The 19,618-nt window shown below is 42.4% G+C and overlaps 1 protein-coding gene and 3 non-coding genes across 6 annotated transcripts; 1 reads left to right on the forward strand and 3 right to left on the reverse strand.

The window, feature by feature from the left end:
- Positions 1 to 693: 693 nt before the first annotated feature.
- HMGN4 (high mobility group nucleosomal binding domain 4) lies at positions 694 to 9,551 on the reverse strand. Of its 3 annotated transcripts, XM_049693701.1 has the most exons (4): positions 9,089 to 9,551; positions 8,874 to 8,936; positions 3,026 to 3,118; positions 694 to 2,488 (listed from the first exon to the last, which is right to left on the reverse strand). In XM_049693701.1, the coding sequence occupies exon 4, from the start codon at positions 2,408 to 2,410 to the stop codon at positions 2,138 to 2,140; it is 273 nt and encodes a 90-aa protein (XP_049549658.1). In that variant the 5' UTR covers positions 2,411 to 2,488; positions 3,026 to 3,118; positions 8,874 to 8,936; positions 9,089 to 9,551; the 3' UTR covers positions 694 to 2,137. The 3 variants fall into 3 exon arrangements, with proteins under 3 accessions (XP_049549658.1, XP_012389807.1, XP_004273519.1); XM_012534353.3 differs by lacking the exon at positions 8,874 to 8,936; XM_004273471.4 differs by lacking the exons at positions 3,026 to 3,118; positions 8,874 to 8,936.
- On the reverse strand, positions 9,484 to 9,556 carry TRNAV-CAC (transfer RNA valine (anticodon CAC)). Its single transcript has one exon. It is a non-coding gene; the product is annotated as a tRNA-Val (tRNA).
- A 619-nt stretch (positions 9,557 to 10,175) lies between these two features.
- TRNAR-ACG (transfer RNA arginine (anticodon ACG)) lies at positions 10,176 to 10,248 on the reverse strand. Its single transcript has one exon. It is a non-coding gene; the product is annotated as a tRNA-Arg (tRNA).
- Positions 10,249 to 14,856: 4,608 nt separating this feature from the next.
- Positions 14,857 to 14,930, forward strand: TRNAT-AGU (transfer RNA threonine (anticodon AGU)). Its single transcript has one exon. It is a non-coding gene; the product is annotated as a tRNA-Thr (tRNA).
- Positions 14,931 to 19,618: the final 4,688 nt, after the last annotated feature.

A 19,618-nucleotide genomic window follows, 5' to 3' on the forward strand; every position in this document is an offset into this window, starting at 1 on the left:
GGCTCAGCGGCCACGGCTCACGGGCCCACCGCTCCGTGGCACGTGGGATCCTCCCAGACCGGGGCACTAACCCGTATCCCCTGCATCGGCAGGCGGACTCTCAACCACTGCGCCACCAGGGGAGCCCTGCCAAACGTATTTTTACCTCATCTGTGCATTTGCTTTTTCCTCTGCTGGAATGTTTTCCCCTCAGAGTCAGTCTCTTATTCCTTTACTTCATTAAGAGCTTATTCTTTTACTTCATTAAGAGCTCTGCTCAAATGTCATCTCATCAGAGAGGACTTCTCTAATCACCCTATCTAAATCGCACCCACTTACACTTGTTTATTTAAAGCACCCTGTCACATACATTTGTGCATCTTCTGCACCCTCCCCCACTAGAGTATAAGCTTGGTGAAAGCAGAGACTTTGTTTTGTTCACTGTTGTACCTCCAGCACTTAGACAATGCCTAGAACTAGAAAAAGGAAAAGAAGGTACAACGACTGTGAAGAAACAAAACAAAACAAAAAGAATATATAGTTATCTATGTAGAAAGCCCCAAAGAATACACAGACATAAGAATTAATGAGTCTTAGCAAGGTTGTTGAATATAAAAATCAGCTGAAAACAGAAAATGTAGCAACTAAAAACATACCATATAAAGTAGCATCCAAAAGTGTACAGTCCCTAAGAAATATTAACAAAAGAAAACGTTTATGGAGAAAATTATAAAACTTTATTGAAAGACATTTAGAAAGCCTAAATAAATGGAGAATTATACCATGTTCATGGATTGGAAGACTCAATATTATAATTAATCTATAAATTTAATACAAATCCAATAAAAATTCCACCTTTTGTTAGTTTGATTTGGAACTTGTCAATCTAATTCTAGAAGTTATATGGAAAAGCAGTTGGCTAAGAATATAGCCAAGATACTCCAACGAAGAAAAGTTTGGTGGTGATGTTAAAGGTGGAGGTGGTATTTGTCCTGAGATATCAAGACCTTTTTCTAAAGTTGTAGTACTCAGGATTGTATAGTATTGCCACAAGGTTAGACAAATTGACCAGTGAGTCAGAATCGAAACCATCAACAGACCTCTCCCAGCTCCCCCCCACCCCGCCCCGTGCAAAAGAAACTTGATTTATGAAAAAAGCCACTATTACAGATCAGTGGGGAAAGGATGAACTTTTCAGAAAAGTTGGGACAACCAAGTGGTTGGGACAACCACTTACCATATGGAAAAAATATTATATTGAATTACTATCTCATATTTTTGCAAAAATCAGTTCAGGGAAGACTAAAGACAAATGTGAAAAGCAAAACTATAAAACTTTTACAAGGCAGTAAAGGATATCTTTATGACTTGGAGTAGGAAATGATCCCTCCCCTCCCATGAAGCCAACTTGTATCCAGCTTTATAAGATACTTTTCAAAAATAGTTACTTCCAGCAGGACATGGGTGACAATCCGTAACATCTTACAGCTTTCAAACTCCCCTCTCCAAAAAGTCAACAAAGTCTGTTGCTGCAATGAACAGGAAAAGTTTTCAGAAAGGGTGAATATTTCACAAGAGGCATATAAGAGCTTTTCACAGGTCACCTCTGACATGGAGGAAAGGAACTAAAAACTCCAGGACTATTAATGAGATGATCCACAAACTACAAACAGGAATCCTGGCTCTTTTGAGCAATACCATCTTGATGTCATCACTAGAGATCCTGAGTATTGTTACCTGACGCAGCTGATTCTAGGGGTGCCAAGGCCGCATCATGACTCTTGGTTTCAGGAAGTCAAGGATGCGTTTTCGATGGCATCAGGAAAGGAGAAGACACGAAGTTTTGCTTCCCCACACGATAAGGCTTCTGAGCCATAGTGGCTGTCATGTGTGAATGTCGGAGAATCTCTCCTGGGAACCAAGAATAATCTTCAAATACGATAGAAAATTCTGTTTTCCCCCATTTCAATCCAGCTTCTGAAACATTCTACTAGTGGTTATTTTGCCCTTTCCACAAAAGATAACAACGAAGCGTCTTGTGTGCTAACAACATAACTTAAAAAAAAAAAATCTACGTTTTTACAAAATTTGATTTAAAAAAAATAGTATTTCAAACAGTAGAGTCACTAGAAGTACAGAGCTATCAAAAACGTATACTTCACTTGGCATCCCCGGTGCCTTCTGCTTTCTGTGACTGGACTGTGGAGGCGTCTCGGTTTTTTGCAGGGTTGTTCCCATCTTTGTTGCCTTCTGCTTTCCCCTTTCTCCCTTTGGCCAGCTTCTCTCCCTTCTTTGCAGGGGCCTTTTTTGCCCTGGGCTCTGGTTTTGGAGGGGCAGGTTTAGCAGACAACCGTGCCGATCTCCTCTGTGGCTCATCCTTCACCTTTGCTTTGTCACCTTTAGCATCTCCTTTTGCCTTTCTCTTGGGCATGGTGGCAGTAGTGCCTGGCAGATGGCTTTACCAGCCCAAGTGGTTCTTCTGTCTTCCTCACTGCTCCTAGAAAGATTTCTTTAACAAGACACAAAAAGTGTAAACCGTAAAGGAAAAGTCTGACAAATTTAACTACATTAAAATTCAAATTTGACTATATTAAAATTAGTGATTTTTATATAGCAAAAAAAAAGATGCATAAAAAGAAGATAAATTACAAGCTGGGGAAAAGATATTCATAACACATATAACTGACAAAGGATTAGAGTCCAAAATATGTAAAGAATTCCTACAGATCTATGAGAAAAGGACAAAATGAAAATTTAAAAACAATGGGCAAAAGTGTTAATACGTACTTCTTAGAAAAAGCATGAATGGTGAATAAGCAAAAAAAAAAAAAAGGTCAACTTCATTAGTAATATGGGAATGAATATAAAAATCACAGGATATAACATTTCACATCCATCAAATTGGTGAAAACTATATTGTCTGACAATATTAAGGGCTCAGCAGATGTGGAACAATTAAAACACATACACTGCTAGGGTGTGTGTTTATATGTGTGTAAATTAGTGTGTGGCATTATTTAAAGCAATTTCACTTCTAGGTGTTTACCTGGAGGAATTCTTGGGGCTGTGCACAGGAGACCCCTACAAGAATGTTTCTAGCAACCCTGTAATTTCAAAAACCTGGAAACCATTCAGTGTCCTGCAATAGAATAGATAAATACATTTTGGCAATATCTATGCAAGGGAATACTATGCAGCAGCAGAAATGAATAGATTACAGCTATATGCAAAACCATGGACGAATCTCAAGAACATAATGTTGAGCAAAAAAGAGCGAGTTACAAGATGGATCTACAGTATGGATCCATTTATAAGTGTAAAACTAAATGACTTGTTTAGGCTGCAAGTAGGTAGTCAAAAAAGCAAGAGATAAATTTAAAAATCAGGACAGTAGTCACCTCAGGGAGTTAAAAAAAGGATGGTGGTTGGACAGGGCATGGGAGTTCTCTTCCTTAAACTGGAGGCGGGTAGGGAACAACACAGGGGTAATACACCATTATTCTCTATATTTTACAGACAGTGATTTTATGTGTCTGCTCAAGAATAAAAGCCACTTTAAGAAGGTGCGCAGCCCCGAGCACAGATTCAAGGCCACACAAATGGACGTGATTTATTTCGATTTTGGGCAATTAGGACCCAGGTCCATGGCTGGCATTCAAACACTGTGGGACTTTTTTAAAGCTCTGGGACGAAACTAGCCACCCACACCTTCTGCCCCACCCCTGAAAATGTTTCCTAGGGAATTCTGTAACCCTATGCCCTGCCCTACTCCACAATGTTTTATTTTAAGAAAAAAAAATTACTATCTTTTCTCTAAATCGCTCCAGAGTTTTGTTTTGTGTTTTTGCTCGACCTCACCATCTAGATAGAATGGGCAAACATGGTCCTTGAGCAAACTTAGATTTTTTTTTTTTGAGCAAACTTAGATTTGATTTTTATGTTCTTTGGATAACAAAGGCAACCACCTGTAAATGGTGCGAAAACATCAAATTATCACTTGGTAATTTGATTATATGATAATTTCGTTATCTCTTTTTCTATTTTCTATCTACTTTCATTATCTATTCTTCCCCCATTTTTCCACTATGACTAGAATTTCTGGAAATTTTGCAGTTTTCCTTTCTTCTCATGGAACATAGGGAGATGTGAGAGTTAGTATAAAGAAGAGGGAAGAAGCCAAAGTGGGAGTGCGCCTTGAATCAGTCATTATTTCCCTTGGTACCTTGCAAGGAACTTTGGGAACAGAGATTAAAAATTGAGAGGAGAAACAGTTCTAATCTCATGTTGAACAGCAGTTCACTGAAAAGCTAATAAGGAATTAGCTGGGCCCTTCTCTTCCCTTACTGTGTTCTTGCCTTGCCTCTAAATATTCTAAATTACTGGTGGGTCCAAAAGTCCCGGTTGCCACAGAGACACCCTGCAATTCTGCTGACCCAGCCAGACCCAACCTGCTCGCTCCCAAGGACATCTTTCCCTAAACATCACATGAATTTATGCCTAGTTTACTTTCTCCCAAATGCACCACTAAAGAAATGTTTGGACAATTCTTAAAGAACAAAAGTGTTGTGTTGTTGTTGTTGTTGTTGTTGTTTTATCCAAAATCGAACACAATGAAGAAAAAAATGTGCAAAGAAAATAATTGAGAAGGATGCCAGAGATCACAAAGGTCAACTCTGGGTATGGTAATGGTGTGCCCAGAAAGGAACAGGGAGGAGAAGACAGCTGTTCTTACCATGAAGAAAGCAATATTGAGAGATTTTTTACGGCATGAAAATCATTTGGTCTAATATTGGGTGACTTGTTTTGCGCCTGTTGCCCTAGTATATTATTAATAATGCTCCCTTTTACTCTCAAAAGTGTGCCAACTTGGACAATAAATAAGGTCACCCTAAATACTCTGCATATATTCTTAAAGGTCTTTTTGTTACCAGAGAATGAGAGAGGAAACCAAAGTGAGAGCTTCTGTTCTACGACACACCTCCCTAAACAATGGACACTCCATACCATTCTCCTTCCATCTCACTCCAAAATTGTGTTTCTTAGCCCATGTCCTGTCCTGGGAATGCTCACAGTCTGTCTCCTAGGCTCAGTCTTCATGTTGGATCCCTTGCAGTCCATCCCAAGCAGGGGAACCACGATCGGCACGTGTCAAAGGCCCAAACACAGCAGGTGACAATAAAGATAAACTCAAGGAAAAGAGGCCACTAGCTGGATTCTGGATCTGAGTATATGAATATAGATTAGTTCCTTGAAACTCACATTTAGGAAGCTTATCAGGAGAACAGGTGGCTGACCTTACAAATATAGGAGACAGATGCACAAATAATGAAAAAGGGCTGGTGGGATAAAAGGTTATTTCATTTTCATGAAGGCCAAGGAGGTCGGGGAGGGAGAGGCTCTCACCACACAGTGGTGTTAATTAAAAGAAATTATTTGAGATGGAGAACAGGGAAGATTTTTAGGGCAATGAAATTATTCTGTATGCTACTGACTGTAATGGTGGATACATGACATTACGCACTGGACAAAATCCATAGAACTGTATACAAAGCATGGAACCCTAATGTAAATAATCATAAGAATTAGTTAACAATAATAATTTGTTAATAATAATGTATAAATATTGGCTCATCTATTGTAACAAAACTACCACACCAATGCAAGTAGTTAATAATGGAGAAAATGAGGTAGAGGGAGGAGAAATATATGAGAACTCTGTACTTTCTGCTCAATTTTTCTGTAAACCTGAAACTGTTCTAAAAAAATAAAGTCTACTAACTAAAAACAAATAAATACATTTTAAGAATTAAAAAAAGAAAAAATAATTTGTTAGGTAATAAAATATATAAGTCATAGGATTACAAATATTCCATCATGCATGTGAATGAAAAGAAAAATTATTAACTGGCAGATAAATCTTTTTTTTAAAGACTTTTTTTTACTTTAAAAATTTTATAGTTTTTTAAATTGAAATATAGTTGATGTGCAATATTATTTTAGTTTCAGGAGTGGCAGATAAATCTTTTAAGTAATATAACTTTTGGGAATACAGAGATTTATCAATGAGGCAAGAAATTATCAAGACAGATACTGAGGTTATTTTCCCAAGACATGGCAACAATTTTAAAAGTTGTAGGAATCTAACAATTCCCTTTTGTTAAAATAACACTTTCCAGGGCAAAATTATATTAACAGACAACAGAACAAGTTAGTGAAATTTTTGAATAACATGTCTTCATATTGTAAAGAACTGGACTGAAATTCTTGTGAAAGTCTCAGTTTAACTCTTCATTTAATGAACTTGCTGGTTTTAGGATGTGGAAAGGTATCCCTCTTAACAGCCTCAAGGGGAAAGGAAACATCCATTTCTTAAAGTCCTTTTCTTACCTATGAAGACTTGAATTTTTTTAATTTTAGAAAAAGACCTATATATTTAAATGTACTGACAGAAATAGCCTAAAAAAAAGACTAATAGAGAAATAAAAAGCAAATGATGTATTTCTTCTGCAATAAAAATATGCAAATGATTAGTAAGATGAGGAGATGCAGGTATGCTAAAATCTTCTGCAAAGTTAACTTCTGGGAATTCCCCAAATTGTTTCAATAATATACAAAACACACCAATCTCTGTTCCCAGAAATGGGCTGAATTTGTGTCCGTGCCTGCCCCACCCCCCACAAATTCATAAGTTTAAGTCCTAACCCTCAGTACCTCAGACTGTGACTGTACTGGGAGATGGGGCCTTTAAAGAGGTGATTAAGGTAAAATGAAGTCTTATGGGTAGGTCTTAATCCAATATGACTAATGTCATACTGGAGATTAGGACACAGACAACACAAAGAGAGAGAGGACCATGTAAGGATACAGCAAGAAAACCAAACCTGCCACCACCTTGATCTTGGACTTCCAGCCTCCAGGACTGTGAGAATATAAATTTCTGTTATTTATGATATTCAGTCTGTGACATTTTGTTATGGCCGTCCTAGCAAACTAATACAGAAGGAAAGAGTATAAAGATCTCAATGACCTATGACGCATCTCGGATTAGATTAATTTTGATGTTTTGCCCAGCTCTCAGAATATTTTTTCCATGTTTTTTTTTTCTCTTTCATCATGAGTCTCTCTCCAGTATCCAAGGACCAAATCCCACCTCATCCAATACACACTCCCATGCCATCCCCAGCAGAGGCACATTTTAGCAACGTCCTTTCGCTCCCTTGACCGTTACTGAACTGGGTACCAAGAAGTTTGTTCTAACTTGGGGTCTAGTCTCAATCCCACCCCAAAGCCAGAAGGCCACCCTCTTCTCTCTGCCTCTTATTTATGGCAAGATAGTGCCTTGGGGCTGGAGAGAAGACTTGGAAGAAGATTACAACACCAAGCTTAGGAAGGAGAGAATAGAGGATATAGTAAAAAAAAACAAACAAATAAAAGACCCTATTCAAGGTGCAGCGCTATACAGGAGCAAGAGGTCACACAGTGTCAGCCACTCCCCAGGGCCTATTTGTTCTCCACCTTTCAAAGGAAATATCAGACAAGGTGAGCAGCCCGGAGCTTCCATTTGAGGTTAAATGAGGGAGACTGGGGGAGGAAGGGAGGGATAGTGGGAGAAGGTGAGAAAGGGCAGAGTGTCTAAAATGGTAGGGCTGCTGCTTCATCTTGCCAGAACACACCTGGTTTAAAGAGAAGGAGAGAGCCATAAGCTTCAAACAGTCACCCATCTGCAACAGGTTGGCGTGGGGCACACTCAGCTTCCCAGCTAAAGTATTCCTGCCCCTTGGCATCATAGAAAGATGGAGAGGACAAATCCCCATCACCTCCTAGGCCCAAGACCCTTGCTCCTCGCAGGGCACCACATTAACTCACCTGTATTTCTGAGTGGTATAGAGGGAATTTTATTATTTTTAAAAAAATTTTTAACATCTTTATTGGAGTATAATTGCTTTACAATGGTGTGTTAGTTTCTGCTTTATAACAAAGTGAATCAGCTAGACATATACATATGTCTCCATATCTCCTCCCTCTTGCGTCTCCCTATAGAGGGAATTTTAAATGAAAATGTATTAGACAAATTTGCACTGAGCACCTGCCAAACTTATTGTCTTGCTAACAAGGGAAACTACAAGATGATAAAAGCATGGGTCTTTCAGAGAAGGTATGAAAATGGAGGAATAATAGGGCTGGGGAAGGGATGCCTATACAAGTTGCCTGTAAAAAAAAAAAAAAAGAAGGCAGGGAGGGAGGGAGAAAGAGTAAACAGTTTATTCTTGTCTTATGGCCATAAAAACATCACATTCCTGTCAGTCATTTGAGGGAATCTGGAGCAATGCGATCTGAGACACTAGGCCTTGGCTAGCTCTTAGAAACAGTAATAATAATAATAATAATAATAATACATCTAAGAAAAAGATCCTGAGAATATACCTGAGGCTGTTTGGTGTTATATCAAGAGTTCTTTCCCAGAAAACCATTTGATAGATCCAATTAACATGGAAGCAGGCCATGTCAGAAACAGCGGCCAGACACCAGGGCACAAATCTTGATTTTAAACAAGTGCTGCCAGTGACCTTTCTCAAGCTTCAAGGCAATACGCAAAATCCACAGTTGCCCCATTTCTTAACTTTGGGATCTTTTTTTTCTTTTTGACAGGAAGAGCAGAAGGCCAAAGCGGAGGAAGACTCGGCCCTTCGGTGTCCCCTCGGGAGGGGGCACCTCCTAAGCTGGGGAGGGGAGGCGAGAAAGAACCCAGGCCAGGGCAGCCCAGCCCACCCGCCACGACCTCTTCCAGGCCACGGCCCTGCTGGCCCAAAGCTTTCAAATCCCCTCCTCGCCTCCCTTTTTTCTGCGCTAGAGTCTCTGTGGGGACTTATCCCAGAAGGGCCTGCGATCTTCACCTCCCGGCTTCCGCTTTTCCCAGAGATTCACACTCGAAGCCCAGGAGAGCCACTGCAGCTGTTCTGGAGAGTGGAAAGCAAGGTGGAAATGTCGGGGGCCCGAGGTCACCTAATCACGACGAGGGCCAGATTGCAGGAGGGTCCCAAATCTATGGAGGGCGGCGGGACTACCCCCATTTCCCGGAGACGCACGCTAAGGCCCCCAAGGTACTCACCCGAGTCTCGCGGCCGTGTGAGGGGCGCGACTCTGCCAGCTGCGGGCCTGCCGCGCAGGTGCTCTCGGCTGGGGCAGGGCCGGCGCGGACAGTGGGCCAGCGCAGAGACGCCCGGAGCCGGGCGCTGCCGGGAACAGGAAGGCAAGGCGAGGATGCGCTTCCGGGGCTGCGGGCGTCGGGCCGCCTTGCAGAGCCGGGGACAGCCCGGTTCTCCCCCTCGCGATGCTTGTGTCCGCCTCCGGGGCCGCGGGCTCCGGACCCACCTTGAGCAGCGTCGCTTCAGCACCACAGCCTGGGGCAAGAGAGACAAGAAAAGGCGGCGTGAAGAGTTTTTAAATAAATGGAGTTTTAAAGGAAATCCACACAGGTGGGGGGGGGGGGAAAAACAACAACGCTGTTTCCGCCCGGTTTCGAACCGGGGACCTTTCGCGTGTGAGGCGAACGTGATAACCACTACACTACGGAAACTCGGTGGAAACTGCTCACCCCTGCTGATAGTTCTCCCGACAGAGCACGCCCCTCCCTCCCTCCCACTTCCTCACTTCCTCCCCCCCGCCGCCCCCCCCGGCCGCTTCGTCCCAGCAAATATGCGTGGTTAATATGCGCGTGCGTCTTGTACCACTCTTCCAAATCAGAGAGGCCAATTAGATGCGCAAACCAAGCCCCCGCAGCGTACAGATCTGAAGCGAAATTCTTAATAATTTATTCTGGAAATGACCGGATGGGGCAGAACAAAAGAGACTTCAATCCCTTCACTATTACTTCTCAGTCTGAACTTCTGGATCTTAATTTCTTCCTCATTGCTTACCAGGTTACCTCAAACCCATCCTCCAGCAGGAATGAGCTGGTGGGGCTGGGCGTGACACGGGGCCCACGCACATTTCTCAGTCTGGCTTTGGCTAGTGCCACCGCATGGCCGGACGCGGAATTTGCTCTGCAAAGGAATGATGACCCTGGCTGTGGTCAAAAGCGGGGCCTTCTCGCTCCTGAGACTTCCAGGCAAACTTCACCTTGTAATGGATTTTCTAACTCCATTAGGTTCCTCAGTGGTCGGCAGAAGAAAGAAGTAAAACGGTGATGTGTACTCCGAGCCAGCCAGGAGTCGAACCTGGAATCTTCTGATCCGTAGTCAGACGCGTTATCCATTGCGCCACTGGCCCTTCACCTAAGGAGCTCGCAGGCGGGCATGCCTTCATCAGAAACTAGGCGGCGGCAACCGGTCCACCTTGTGTGGTCTGCGCCTGGCCCTGAAAGCCCCTTCCTCCTAGCTAATTCAGACTGCAGCGCGTGGCCTCCCCAGGCGGCCAGTTCGCCTGCACGGGCCCTAGCGTCTGTGCTGCTTTCTCAGTCTGTCTGTACAGACCCTGGCATTCTCTGCCCCAGTACCATCTCTTCGTTCATGCATTCATTCATTCAACCAATATGGCACCGGAAATACAACTGTGAAGAAAACAGAGGTGATCCTTGCTCTCAAGAAGATTGCATGGACGTAGCGAAGACGATAATAAAGCACTAAATAAAATAATGGTGATAAGCACTTAGAGGAAAAAAGACCAACGGGAAAGAGAATGGAAAAGCCCAGCAGGAAAGGTTATGAACAATAAATACGGGTATCAGGGAAAAGAGCGACCTGGAACTGGGGAAATCTCCAGGGCAAAGGCATGGAGGTGGGAGCGTGCATGGGATGTTCCAGCAATGTCGAGAAGGCCAGTGCTGAGCGGAAAGGGCTAGGAGACCTCCGGGAGATGACCTCTGGCCTTGTACACCCTTGTATGGGCTTTGGCTATTACTGTGTAGGAAATTGGAAGCCGTTGTAGGGTGACAATATATCTGACATTCTTTCTTGTCTCTCCTTGGGTCGTTGAAAACATTTTATTTCCAATATTTACTTAAGCAAGACTCTATGCTAAGCACCCTCACCGCATGCTGCTCCTACCTCAGGACATACATTTCAGAATTTGACACCTTTAAAAGGAGCATTTGTTTGCTTTCTCAGGAAGCGTCTCTTATATATGCCTTTCAGCCTGTCTATATTTCTGAGAAGGAATCATTATCTCCATGCCTGGTGAGCATCGTAAATAAGTTGAGGGCTGGGGACACACAGTTTTGAGAGCATTAACCCTCTGTGGCCCGCTTTGCCTGGTAAAGCAATAAAGCTATTCATTTCTACTTCACCCCCCCAAAAAAAGAACTAAGTTGAGGGCTACTAAACAGAGTAAAACTGCCTGACATTGAGAATGTACACACTGTGTTTAGAAAATCTTTGTTTTCAGTTCATAAGGTTGCAACAGCCCTTAAGAAAATGTACATGTTCCTGTTTCTGCATAAACATTAAGGTAGATCTAGTTAGGGATTTCTCCCTAGATAGTAAATAGGGGTCTTCTGACCAGATTTGGTATTATGTACCCCTAGGAACTTTGGTGGTTATAGACTCCATCACAGAATAATACTTTTAAATATAAATTAAAAAGATAAATACATAAGATTTCAAGGGGAAAACAATTATATTGAAATATGTTATCAAACTATTAAAAATTTATATTATAATATTTATGCTCCTTTATTAATGCACCAAATGATAATATCCAGCAGGAGTTCTAATAAATACTATAATTTCAAAGCAGTAATGAGCATAAATAATATTTTAAGAAATTTGCAACAATTGTAATTTTCTGTGAAAATATTTGTGATTGCCAATAGTGATAAAGTCAAAAGGACTGAAATATACTGTGCTTTGTTGCCTACATTCATAATGGAAGAAAATACAAAATTTCAGTAAGAAGTTAGTCAAAAATAAAAATTTATTTTCCCATCCGAGCTTACAGACTATCCCCTCCCCATCAGAAGAAAAAGAGATTTCTGTTCTAAAGAGGAGTTTGGAAACATGAACAATTGCGCCTGAATTTTCAGAAATGAAGCTGTATGATTAGGCAACTCAAGCTGGCTGTTCTCTGCTCTCTGTACATCCCCTGCTCTACCAGTGCCTGCTTCACCTACACCCTACTTGCATGACTGACCTTCCCTCTTAATTGTAGAGCCAAATCAGTAAATGCCTACATACTCACCCGGGGCCCCAGCTACTGATTGTTCTAATCTTTAGATCAGAACATCTCCACCAAGATAGCTTATCAAAGGGGTGGTGAGGGGTATGCTCCTCAGCTGGTTTCCCTGGTAACCGATGAGCCAACCCGATGTCAATTCTCCATATAACTGGTAACCTCCCTCTTCCCCTGGGAGCGAAGGCTACTGCCAAATACCGAACACGGTGGGGTGTCACTCCAGGACCTGGCTTCAGATGTGTAAGTTCCCCCATCCATTAAACCACTGATGTCTCTGTAGCTGACTCTGAGCTCTTTCTTCCGGTCTTGAGGTGGGGCAAGTACAGGGCTTGCAGGCCTGTGGGGTGCAGCTCAACAGAAGCAAACTGAGGTACCTCTTGATTCTATTTTATCCTCATCACATACCCAGGATGGGAAGGCCAGATTCCAGGGCATCCCTGGAAGTCACAGGTCCCATCTTGCACCTCTAAAATGGGTTTCAACCCAGCTAGCTGGAGGCCATGCTCACATCTGCTCTCCTCATGTCTGCAAAGACCTCCCTTTGTTTTGAAGGTTTTTTTTTGTTTTTGTTTTGCCTTGAAGGTTTTGAAAGCTTCTTTTGGCTGCCTCAGATTTCTCTGCTCATGCTCTGACATGAGCTGAGGCATGCTTTCATTTTGTTTTTAGATATCTTTCTACTGGGACTTCTTTTCTGAGAGTTCCAGTTTCCAGCTTCCAGTCTTTTCTTCAGTAGTTGTTCCAGTCAGAGAAAGAGAAATAGAGTCCAGAAAAAACAGAACCAGTAGGAAAATACACATGTATTTCTAGGAGTTGGCTTACGTGATTGTGGGGCCTGGGAAGTCTGAAATCTGTAGTGTAGGCTGGCAGTCTAGAAAATCTCAGGCAGGAGCTGATGCTACAGTCTTGAGACAGAATTTCTTCTTTCTTAGGAAAACCTCCATTTTGCTCTTAAAGTCTTTAACTTGTTGGATAAGGCCCACCCACATTACTGAGGATAATCTCTTTTACTTATAGCCAACTAATTGTAGAAGTTAACCACACAAAAATACCTTCACAGCAACATCTAGATTAATGTTTAATTGAATAACTGGGCTCTATAGACTAGCCAAGTTGACTTGTAAAACCAGCCATTACTGCGGTGGACTCTCCTCCTCCTCTGGGTCACAGTGCACTATTCTTCCAGTTTCTCTCCCAAGCATTTGGAAAATAGTAGCACTGCCAGCCATTTCCACTGTCAGCAGTCTATGACACCACGATCTGCACCTTCTCCAATTTCAGTTGTGTGGAACAGAGCCATTGTGAGGGGCCTTTCCATGGTCTTTGCAGGTCACACCCAGATTTCTGGAAGTGATTGCTCTGAGTCTTAATTTTTCTCCCAAGACTTGTCTCTGGCTTGTTAAAAAACTCCTTTGACTTCCCAGAATTTCTGTGCAAATTTTGACAGCTGCCAGTCTAAGGAAAAACCCAGACCAAATATTGTTGGCTCTGTTGTCTTTCTGAATGTCTACCACAGTTTGGTCAAAGTCACGTTAGGTGTGACTCTGCTGTTTATGATTATCTTGGCTCCAAGCACATTAATAATACAATGGTTAATCTTATACTATTAAAGAAATCGGTGCTTATTTCATGGAGTGAATCAGACTGTGTGTTGAGTTCATAGACTTTCAATCGTTTTATGAAAAAGAAATCTAGCAGAGTCATGGGCTTTTTAACCTCTCCCCCAAATCATGTTTGTAGGCAGAGATTAGTGCCAATGGCTGGTTTAAAGTGAGACAGAGAAATCCTTCAATATTGATACAGTTCAGAAATACTGAAATGTTAATTTCAACATTTTCATAACGGCAACAGATTTCAAGCAAGCAGCCAATCATAATTACGGGTTTCATTTGGGAAGTTACTTTCACAGATATGGCAACAACTTGTAAACTCTTCCGAATTCCACTAAAGCCCTTTGCCTAAGGACGGATCTATTTCACAGAGAAGAGGATGAATTTGGAACAGTTACAAATACACAAGTCCCCATGAAAATATAGAAATTTTTGTGAATGCTTTCAATTTGACAGCTTGTCAAGCAGATCCTTTGGACAAGTTTTCGGACAAGAAAGCGTCTCTCTTCCTCTAGCTGCAGAGGAGAGGAGACTGCTCCTTTATCTCTTTCCAAACAAGGTTTTAATGATGAAGTCTTGAATTTTTTAAAGATGCAACTTAGTTAAGCAAGAAGCAGGCGGTGGAACCCAATTTTACGGAAACAAATGGGGTAAGGAAGAGCTGGAATTTTAATTAAAATCCGTGAAATAAAGAACACATAGCTTGCTTCCTGCAGGGACCAGTTCTTGATGTTGGAAGTGTTCTGGTCTAACTGTGGCCAATTTCCTCTCCTCCAGGGGCCCCAGGTCATAATTCACCCAAGGAAGCTGCAGCTGCTGAACTCTTGCCCTTCCTGGCAGTTCCGGGAAGACTCCTCTGGCGCCGCCTGAGGGTTCAGGCTCGCGCCAGAGTTTCCCTCACCCCACCCCCGCGCGGAGGGTCTCAGTTTTCCTATGGCTGCGCGGTCTTTTAGGTCTTTGGGGGCGAAGCAGAGGTTCATCTTTAGGGTCTGAGAGACCATCTTGGGGGGCTCGTGAACCTCAATAACGAAGAAACAGATGCTCAGAACAAAAGCTAAGATCATTCCTTTTCTATGTCTATTTGCAACGGCGCGGACGTGTTGGCTCCGTGGCTTAGCTGGTTAAAGCGCCTGTCTAGTAAACAGGAGATCCTGGGTTCGAATCCCAGCGGGGCCTTTTGTGGTTTTCCTGCCTTGGAAAAGGGTATGGGGGATTAAAATGTAATCAATCTTAAGGGTAAATTTTCCCTACGGAGTTTCACGGAACTGTGTTATATGAGTCTGAGGGTGGGGACAGTTTTATCGTTTACAAAAAAGAAAAAGAAGAGACAAAGATGAATTTGTTTTTCTTTCAGAAGAATTTCTATCTTTCTTGACGTTCTTGCATTTTTATGTAGTGTTTTTTCAACAAGCAAAAAGGGAAACAGGGAAAGCAGAAGGCAAAGTCGCCAGATTTAAACTATAAGCAACATCATAATCTCTGGTCATTCGATTATTTTTCCTGGGGAAATCCCAAATGGATGCACTTTCATAATCTACAGGCATTATTTTTTAGCAGGATCAGCCTCTGGAATGACTGATAAATACGTTGTTGAGAAGGTTGCAGCATCTCAATTCATAGCAGCCACTAAAATCCAACTATACAATGCAAGTTGTAAATAACTATTTTAAAAGGTGGTCTTGTGGTCAGAGTTTTTTGGAAAGGAAAATCAAAGAGAAAAATATTTGTCCCCGTGATTTCAGAAAAGAAGCTGTGAGGGAGAAGCATCCTTTTGATTGCATATCCACGGAGTGGATAGCCCACTAGAACACACAGACCTGAAGCTGTTAGCATGCAGGCTGACTTGAAGAAGCAGTCCAGGAAGGGCTGAGGTGCCTTCTTCCAAACTCTCTGTAAGAGAGAGGAAGGAAACATGAGAGGTGGAAGAGAAGTCTGGAGTTTTAATCATTACTGGGCCCCTTTACATAGAAACTCAAGACAAGGGAAATGAAGTTCACTGTAACTGTTACCCTCTTACTCATCTCCCAAGACCAAGCTCCCCTCCACCTGGCCCAGAAAGTCCCACCAACCTGGCTTTTACCTTCAGAGCACATTATTTTATGTAGATGGTCAAGGGTTGAAATGTGATCTCCTGTTCTGTCTGCAGAAACACAATGTCCCAACACTTTGAAGAATAGTTCAGGAAACAATTCTACTTTTATGGAGACTTTCTCCACTCACTCTGAAGCTTGATTCCCCATTTTTCTTTATAGGCATCACACAGCAATGGAGAGTACCAATGAAAATTCAATTAATAATCAAGCTGAGAAGAAAAAAAAGCGGATTTTATTTGAGCTAAACTGAGGATTATAACCAGGAAACAGATTCTCAGAAAGCTCTGAGAAATGTTCCACCTGTTCGAAGTCGAATGCACAGTCATATACATTTTCGAGACAAAGGATAGTACATCAAAAGGTACGGATGTGTTTGCTGACATTTTACATAAAGTTCACCAAGGCTATACATAGTCCATGTAAGCATGTACAAAGGGAGCAGCAAGTCACCATGACCCCCTACAAATTTGGTAAAGAACGCTATTCTTTTAAGAAGTTACATTGCTAGCATCAGCAGAAAGGGGGAAAATATGATCTTTATGGTGGAGCAGTCACTCCCATCTTTGAAGTGCTCTGTTTAACGTGTAATGCAAATGCACACTGCACATGAGGGAGGAGGTCCAAACAAACATAGAGAGAGAATATTATGTTTAATTTTTCTTGCCCTGCCTTAAAATATAAATTTTATTTCATCAAAAGACAGACCCTCTTTTTCACATTCTCCTATCTTCTGCTCAAAAAAGTCTTTTTCCCAGGCCCAGATTACACACCTCCCTCAAATGGTGAGGCCAGCTGCGTCCCAGTATAGATGTCAACACTAGACCACTCCTTCATCCTGTCACCAAACCTGCCTTAACCTTTACCCTCTACTCCATCAGGCTCTAGGAATACCTTTACAAGGATGCTTCCAGCCAAGTGGCCCTCAATAGATTGCCTGATCTGTACCAGTGAGGTAGTGTTGCTGGCTACTGAAGTTATAGAATATTCCAGGTGAGGAATCTAACCATCTCTCCCAAAAACCTAAAAATCTTCCGAAGTCTCCATGTATCAATCGTGAAAATGATTTATGTGTACAAGTGGAAATGGTTTACAATCAAATGCTTGTTTATCCACCCAGTGCCTATCATGTGGCAGGCACCATGCTAATCTCACGTGGCTCATGGGTTCCGTTCTAAAGAGGTTGGTGGGAGGATGATCAAACAGTTCAATAGCAATTACAGTAGAGTGGGATATAACGCCATTGGGAGTGGAGGGTACTGTAGGCCACGCTTTGATACTTAACTCAGACTGGGTGGAGATAGAAGGAGGTGGGGAAGACGTCATGGAAGAAGTGACACCCAAACTGAGCATGGAGGAGATGTAGGCAAGATCGAGGCAAGAGAGTGGGCTGGAGAGAGACGTGGAAGAGGTGCTCCAAGCAAAGGGAACAGTGTGTGCCTAGAGGTGAGAAAGAGGACGCTCAGTTCAGGTAAGCGGAAGCAACTAGAGAATGAGGTGTACAGATCTTGAAATTCTTCTTTGTCTGGCGATGACCATAGGCCCATAGGCATCCTCATAATTTGTGGCAGGGGTCCCCAACCCCCGGGCCACGGACCAGTACCGGTCGTGGCCTGTTAGGAACTGGGCTGCACAGCAAGAGGTGAGTGGCGGGCGAACAAGTAAAGCTTCATCTGTATTTACAGCCGCTCCCCATCGCTCACATTACTGCCTGAGCTCCGCCTCCTGTCAGATCAGCAGCGGCATTAGATTCTCATAGGAGCGCGAACCCTACTGTGAACTGCACAAGTGAGGGATCTAGGTTGGGCACTCCTTACGAGAATCTAACGCCTGTTGGTCTGAGGAGGAGCTGAGGCGGTGATGCCAGCGCTGGGGAACGGCTGCAAATACAGATCATCATTAGCAGAGAGGTCTGACTGCACAGACATCATAATAAGTCAATTGCTTGCAGACTCATATCAAAACCCTATCAGTGAGTGACAAGTGAAAACAAGCTCAGGGCTCCCACTGATTCTGCATTATGGTGAGTTGTATCATTATTTCATTATATATTACAATGTAATAATAATAGAAATAAAGTGCATAATAATGGTAATGCACTCGAATCATCCCGAAAACATCTCGCGCCCCCCTCCTTGGAAAAACTGTCTTCCACGAAACCAGTCCCTGGTGCCAAAAAGGTTGGGAATTGCTGATTTATGGCATCAAGAAAACCACAGCTGGACTTGGTTTGACAGTTGATAAGTCTCAAGTGTTTCATGTTTTCTTTTGAAAAGACCATACATTACCAAAGCAGTATGGATGGAACTTGAATTTACAAGTTGTGGATTAAGTGGGACCTCTAGCTGGGCTGCTGAGATTCTCCTATGGAGATGTACAGCTAAAAGGGTCTTTATTTCCCATTTCCTCCTGGGTAGCAACACTCATCTACTTGCTCCATACCTGTTTTTGCTGCCGACATGTCTATTCCTCGGGGTAGGAGCTGCACCTGTCCTGTTCACAGGCGTTGGCAAACAGTGGGTGCTCAATTACAACAACAAAAAGATTTGTTAGGCATTTATGCCTGGGATTTATCAGGCCTTTATTATTTGCCAAGCACTTTGTATATACCAAATCATGCAATCTCACAGCATACATATGGGGTAAGTTTCAGTTATTTCCTCCATTTTAAAGAGGAAGTCACCAAGGCAAGGGATACAAAGTCATTTGCCTGGAAGGTCATACAGCTCGTAAGTGGCAGAGCCCAGGTAGCCTGAATAGCGTTGGACCCACCTAGTGACCCTCCAGGCACTTCTGAGTGCTTCTCCTATTACCCTAGGAGTTGTGCCTATTTGCTGTTTCCTCCTTTCTCATGTTTCCAGGGCCCACGTGGGGACCCTAAATGGGCAGAAATGGACAATATGTGGTCACCTAGGCAATAAAGGGAAACTTCATTTGTTTGTTCTTTTCTAGCCTTGCTAATGACCATCTTTCTAAGACATACCAATTCACTTTTCTTTCAGTGTATGTATGAACCTTTCTGTGAGTTCTGAGGAATTTAGAGGAGAGAAGGCAGAACAATTCTAAATATCAATAATCATAAGAGATTCACCCTATTTTCTGCCTTTGTAACCTGTTATTAGATTAGATTTCTTTTTCAAAAAAGGAACGGAGAGGAGAAAATTCCAGTCACCTGAGGTTTTTGATTTTGGGGGGCTTTGCAATAAATTATGTAAAAATAATATTCACTATCCAAGTTCTGAGTTCAGAATAGAAACACTGTAGGTTAATATTTGTAACTGTAGTATTAATGCTCAAAATAAGCGGGCTGGACGTCAGGAAAACTGAATTTGAGGGATGTTTCTGGAGATGTCACTAAACATGAATTTGTGTGTGTCTAAATCTCCCTTCCTGGGTCCTGGGTCCTGGGTGCTGTTCTGAACTGCAAAATTTGTAAACTGTCAGACCCTCATGACCTGCAAGTCAATCCTGCAGAAAATCTTACACAGCTTCATAATGTAATACATAGGAAGATGTTCATTGATAGCACCCTTATTTGTGGTGGGAGGGCGTTGGACCTAATCTGGGAGTCATCCCTGGGTGAGGACACACACTGCAGACCTCTGTGCAATAATTAAAAATAATAGTTCTAGATGGGGTCTAGAGGTACGCACAGCAACACAGATTGAAAAACTGGCACACACACACACACAAAACTGTGGCATGAAAGGGACAAAGTAAAAATAGAATGAGATATATGACACAGTGTCATTTATGTAAATTAAAAACGCATGT

The sequence above is a fragment of the Orcinus orca genome, chromosome 10, assembly GCF_937001465.1.
Source record: "Orcinus orca chromosome 10, mOrcOrc1.1, whole genome shotgun sequence".
Classification (NCBI taxonomy): Eukaryota; Metazoa; Chordata; class Mammalia; order Artiodactyla; family Delphinidae; genus Orcinus; species Orcinus orca.

Bases quoted from the DNA above. Each gene is read 5' to 3' on its own strand.
- HMGN4 (XM_004273471.4), bottom strand. From the start codon at position 2,410: ATGCCCAAGAGAAAGGCAAAAGGAGATGCTAAAGGTGACAAAGCAAAG.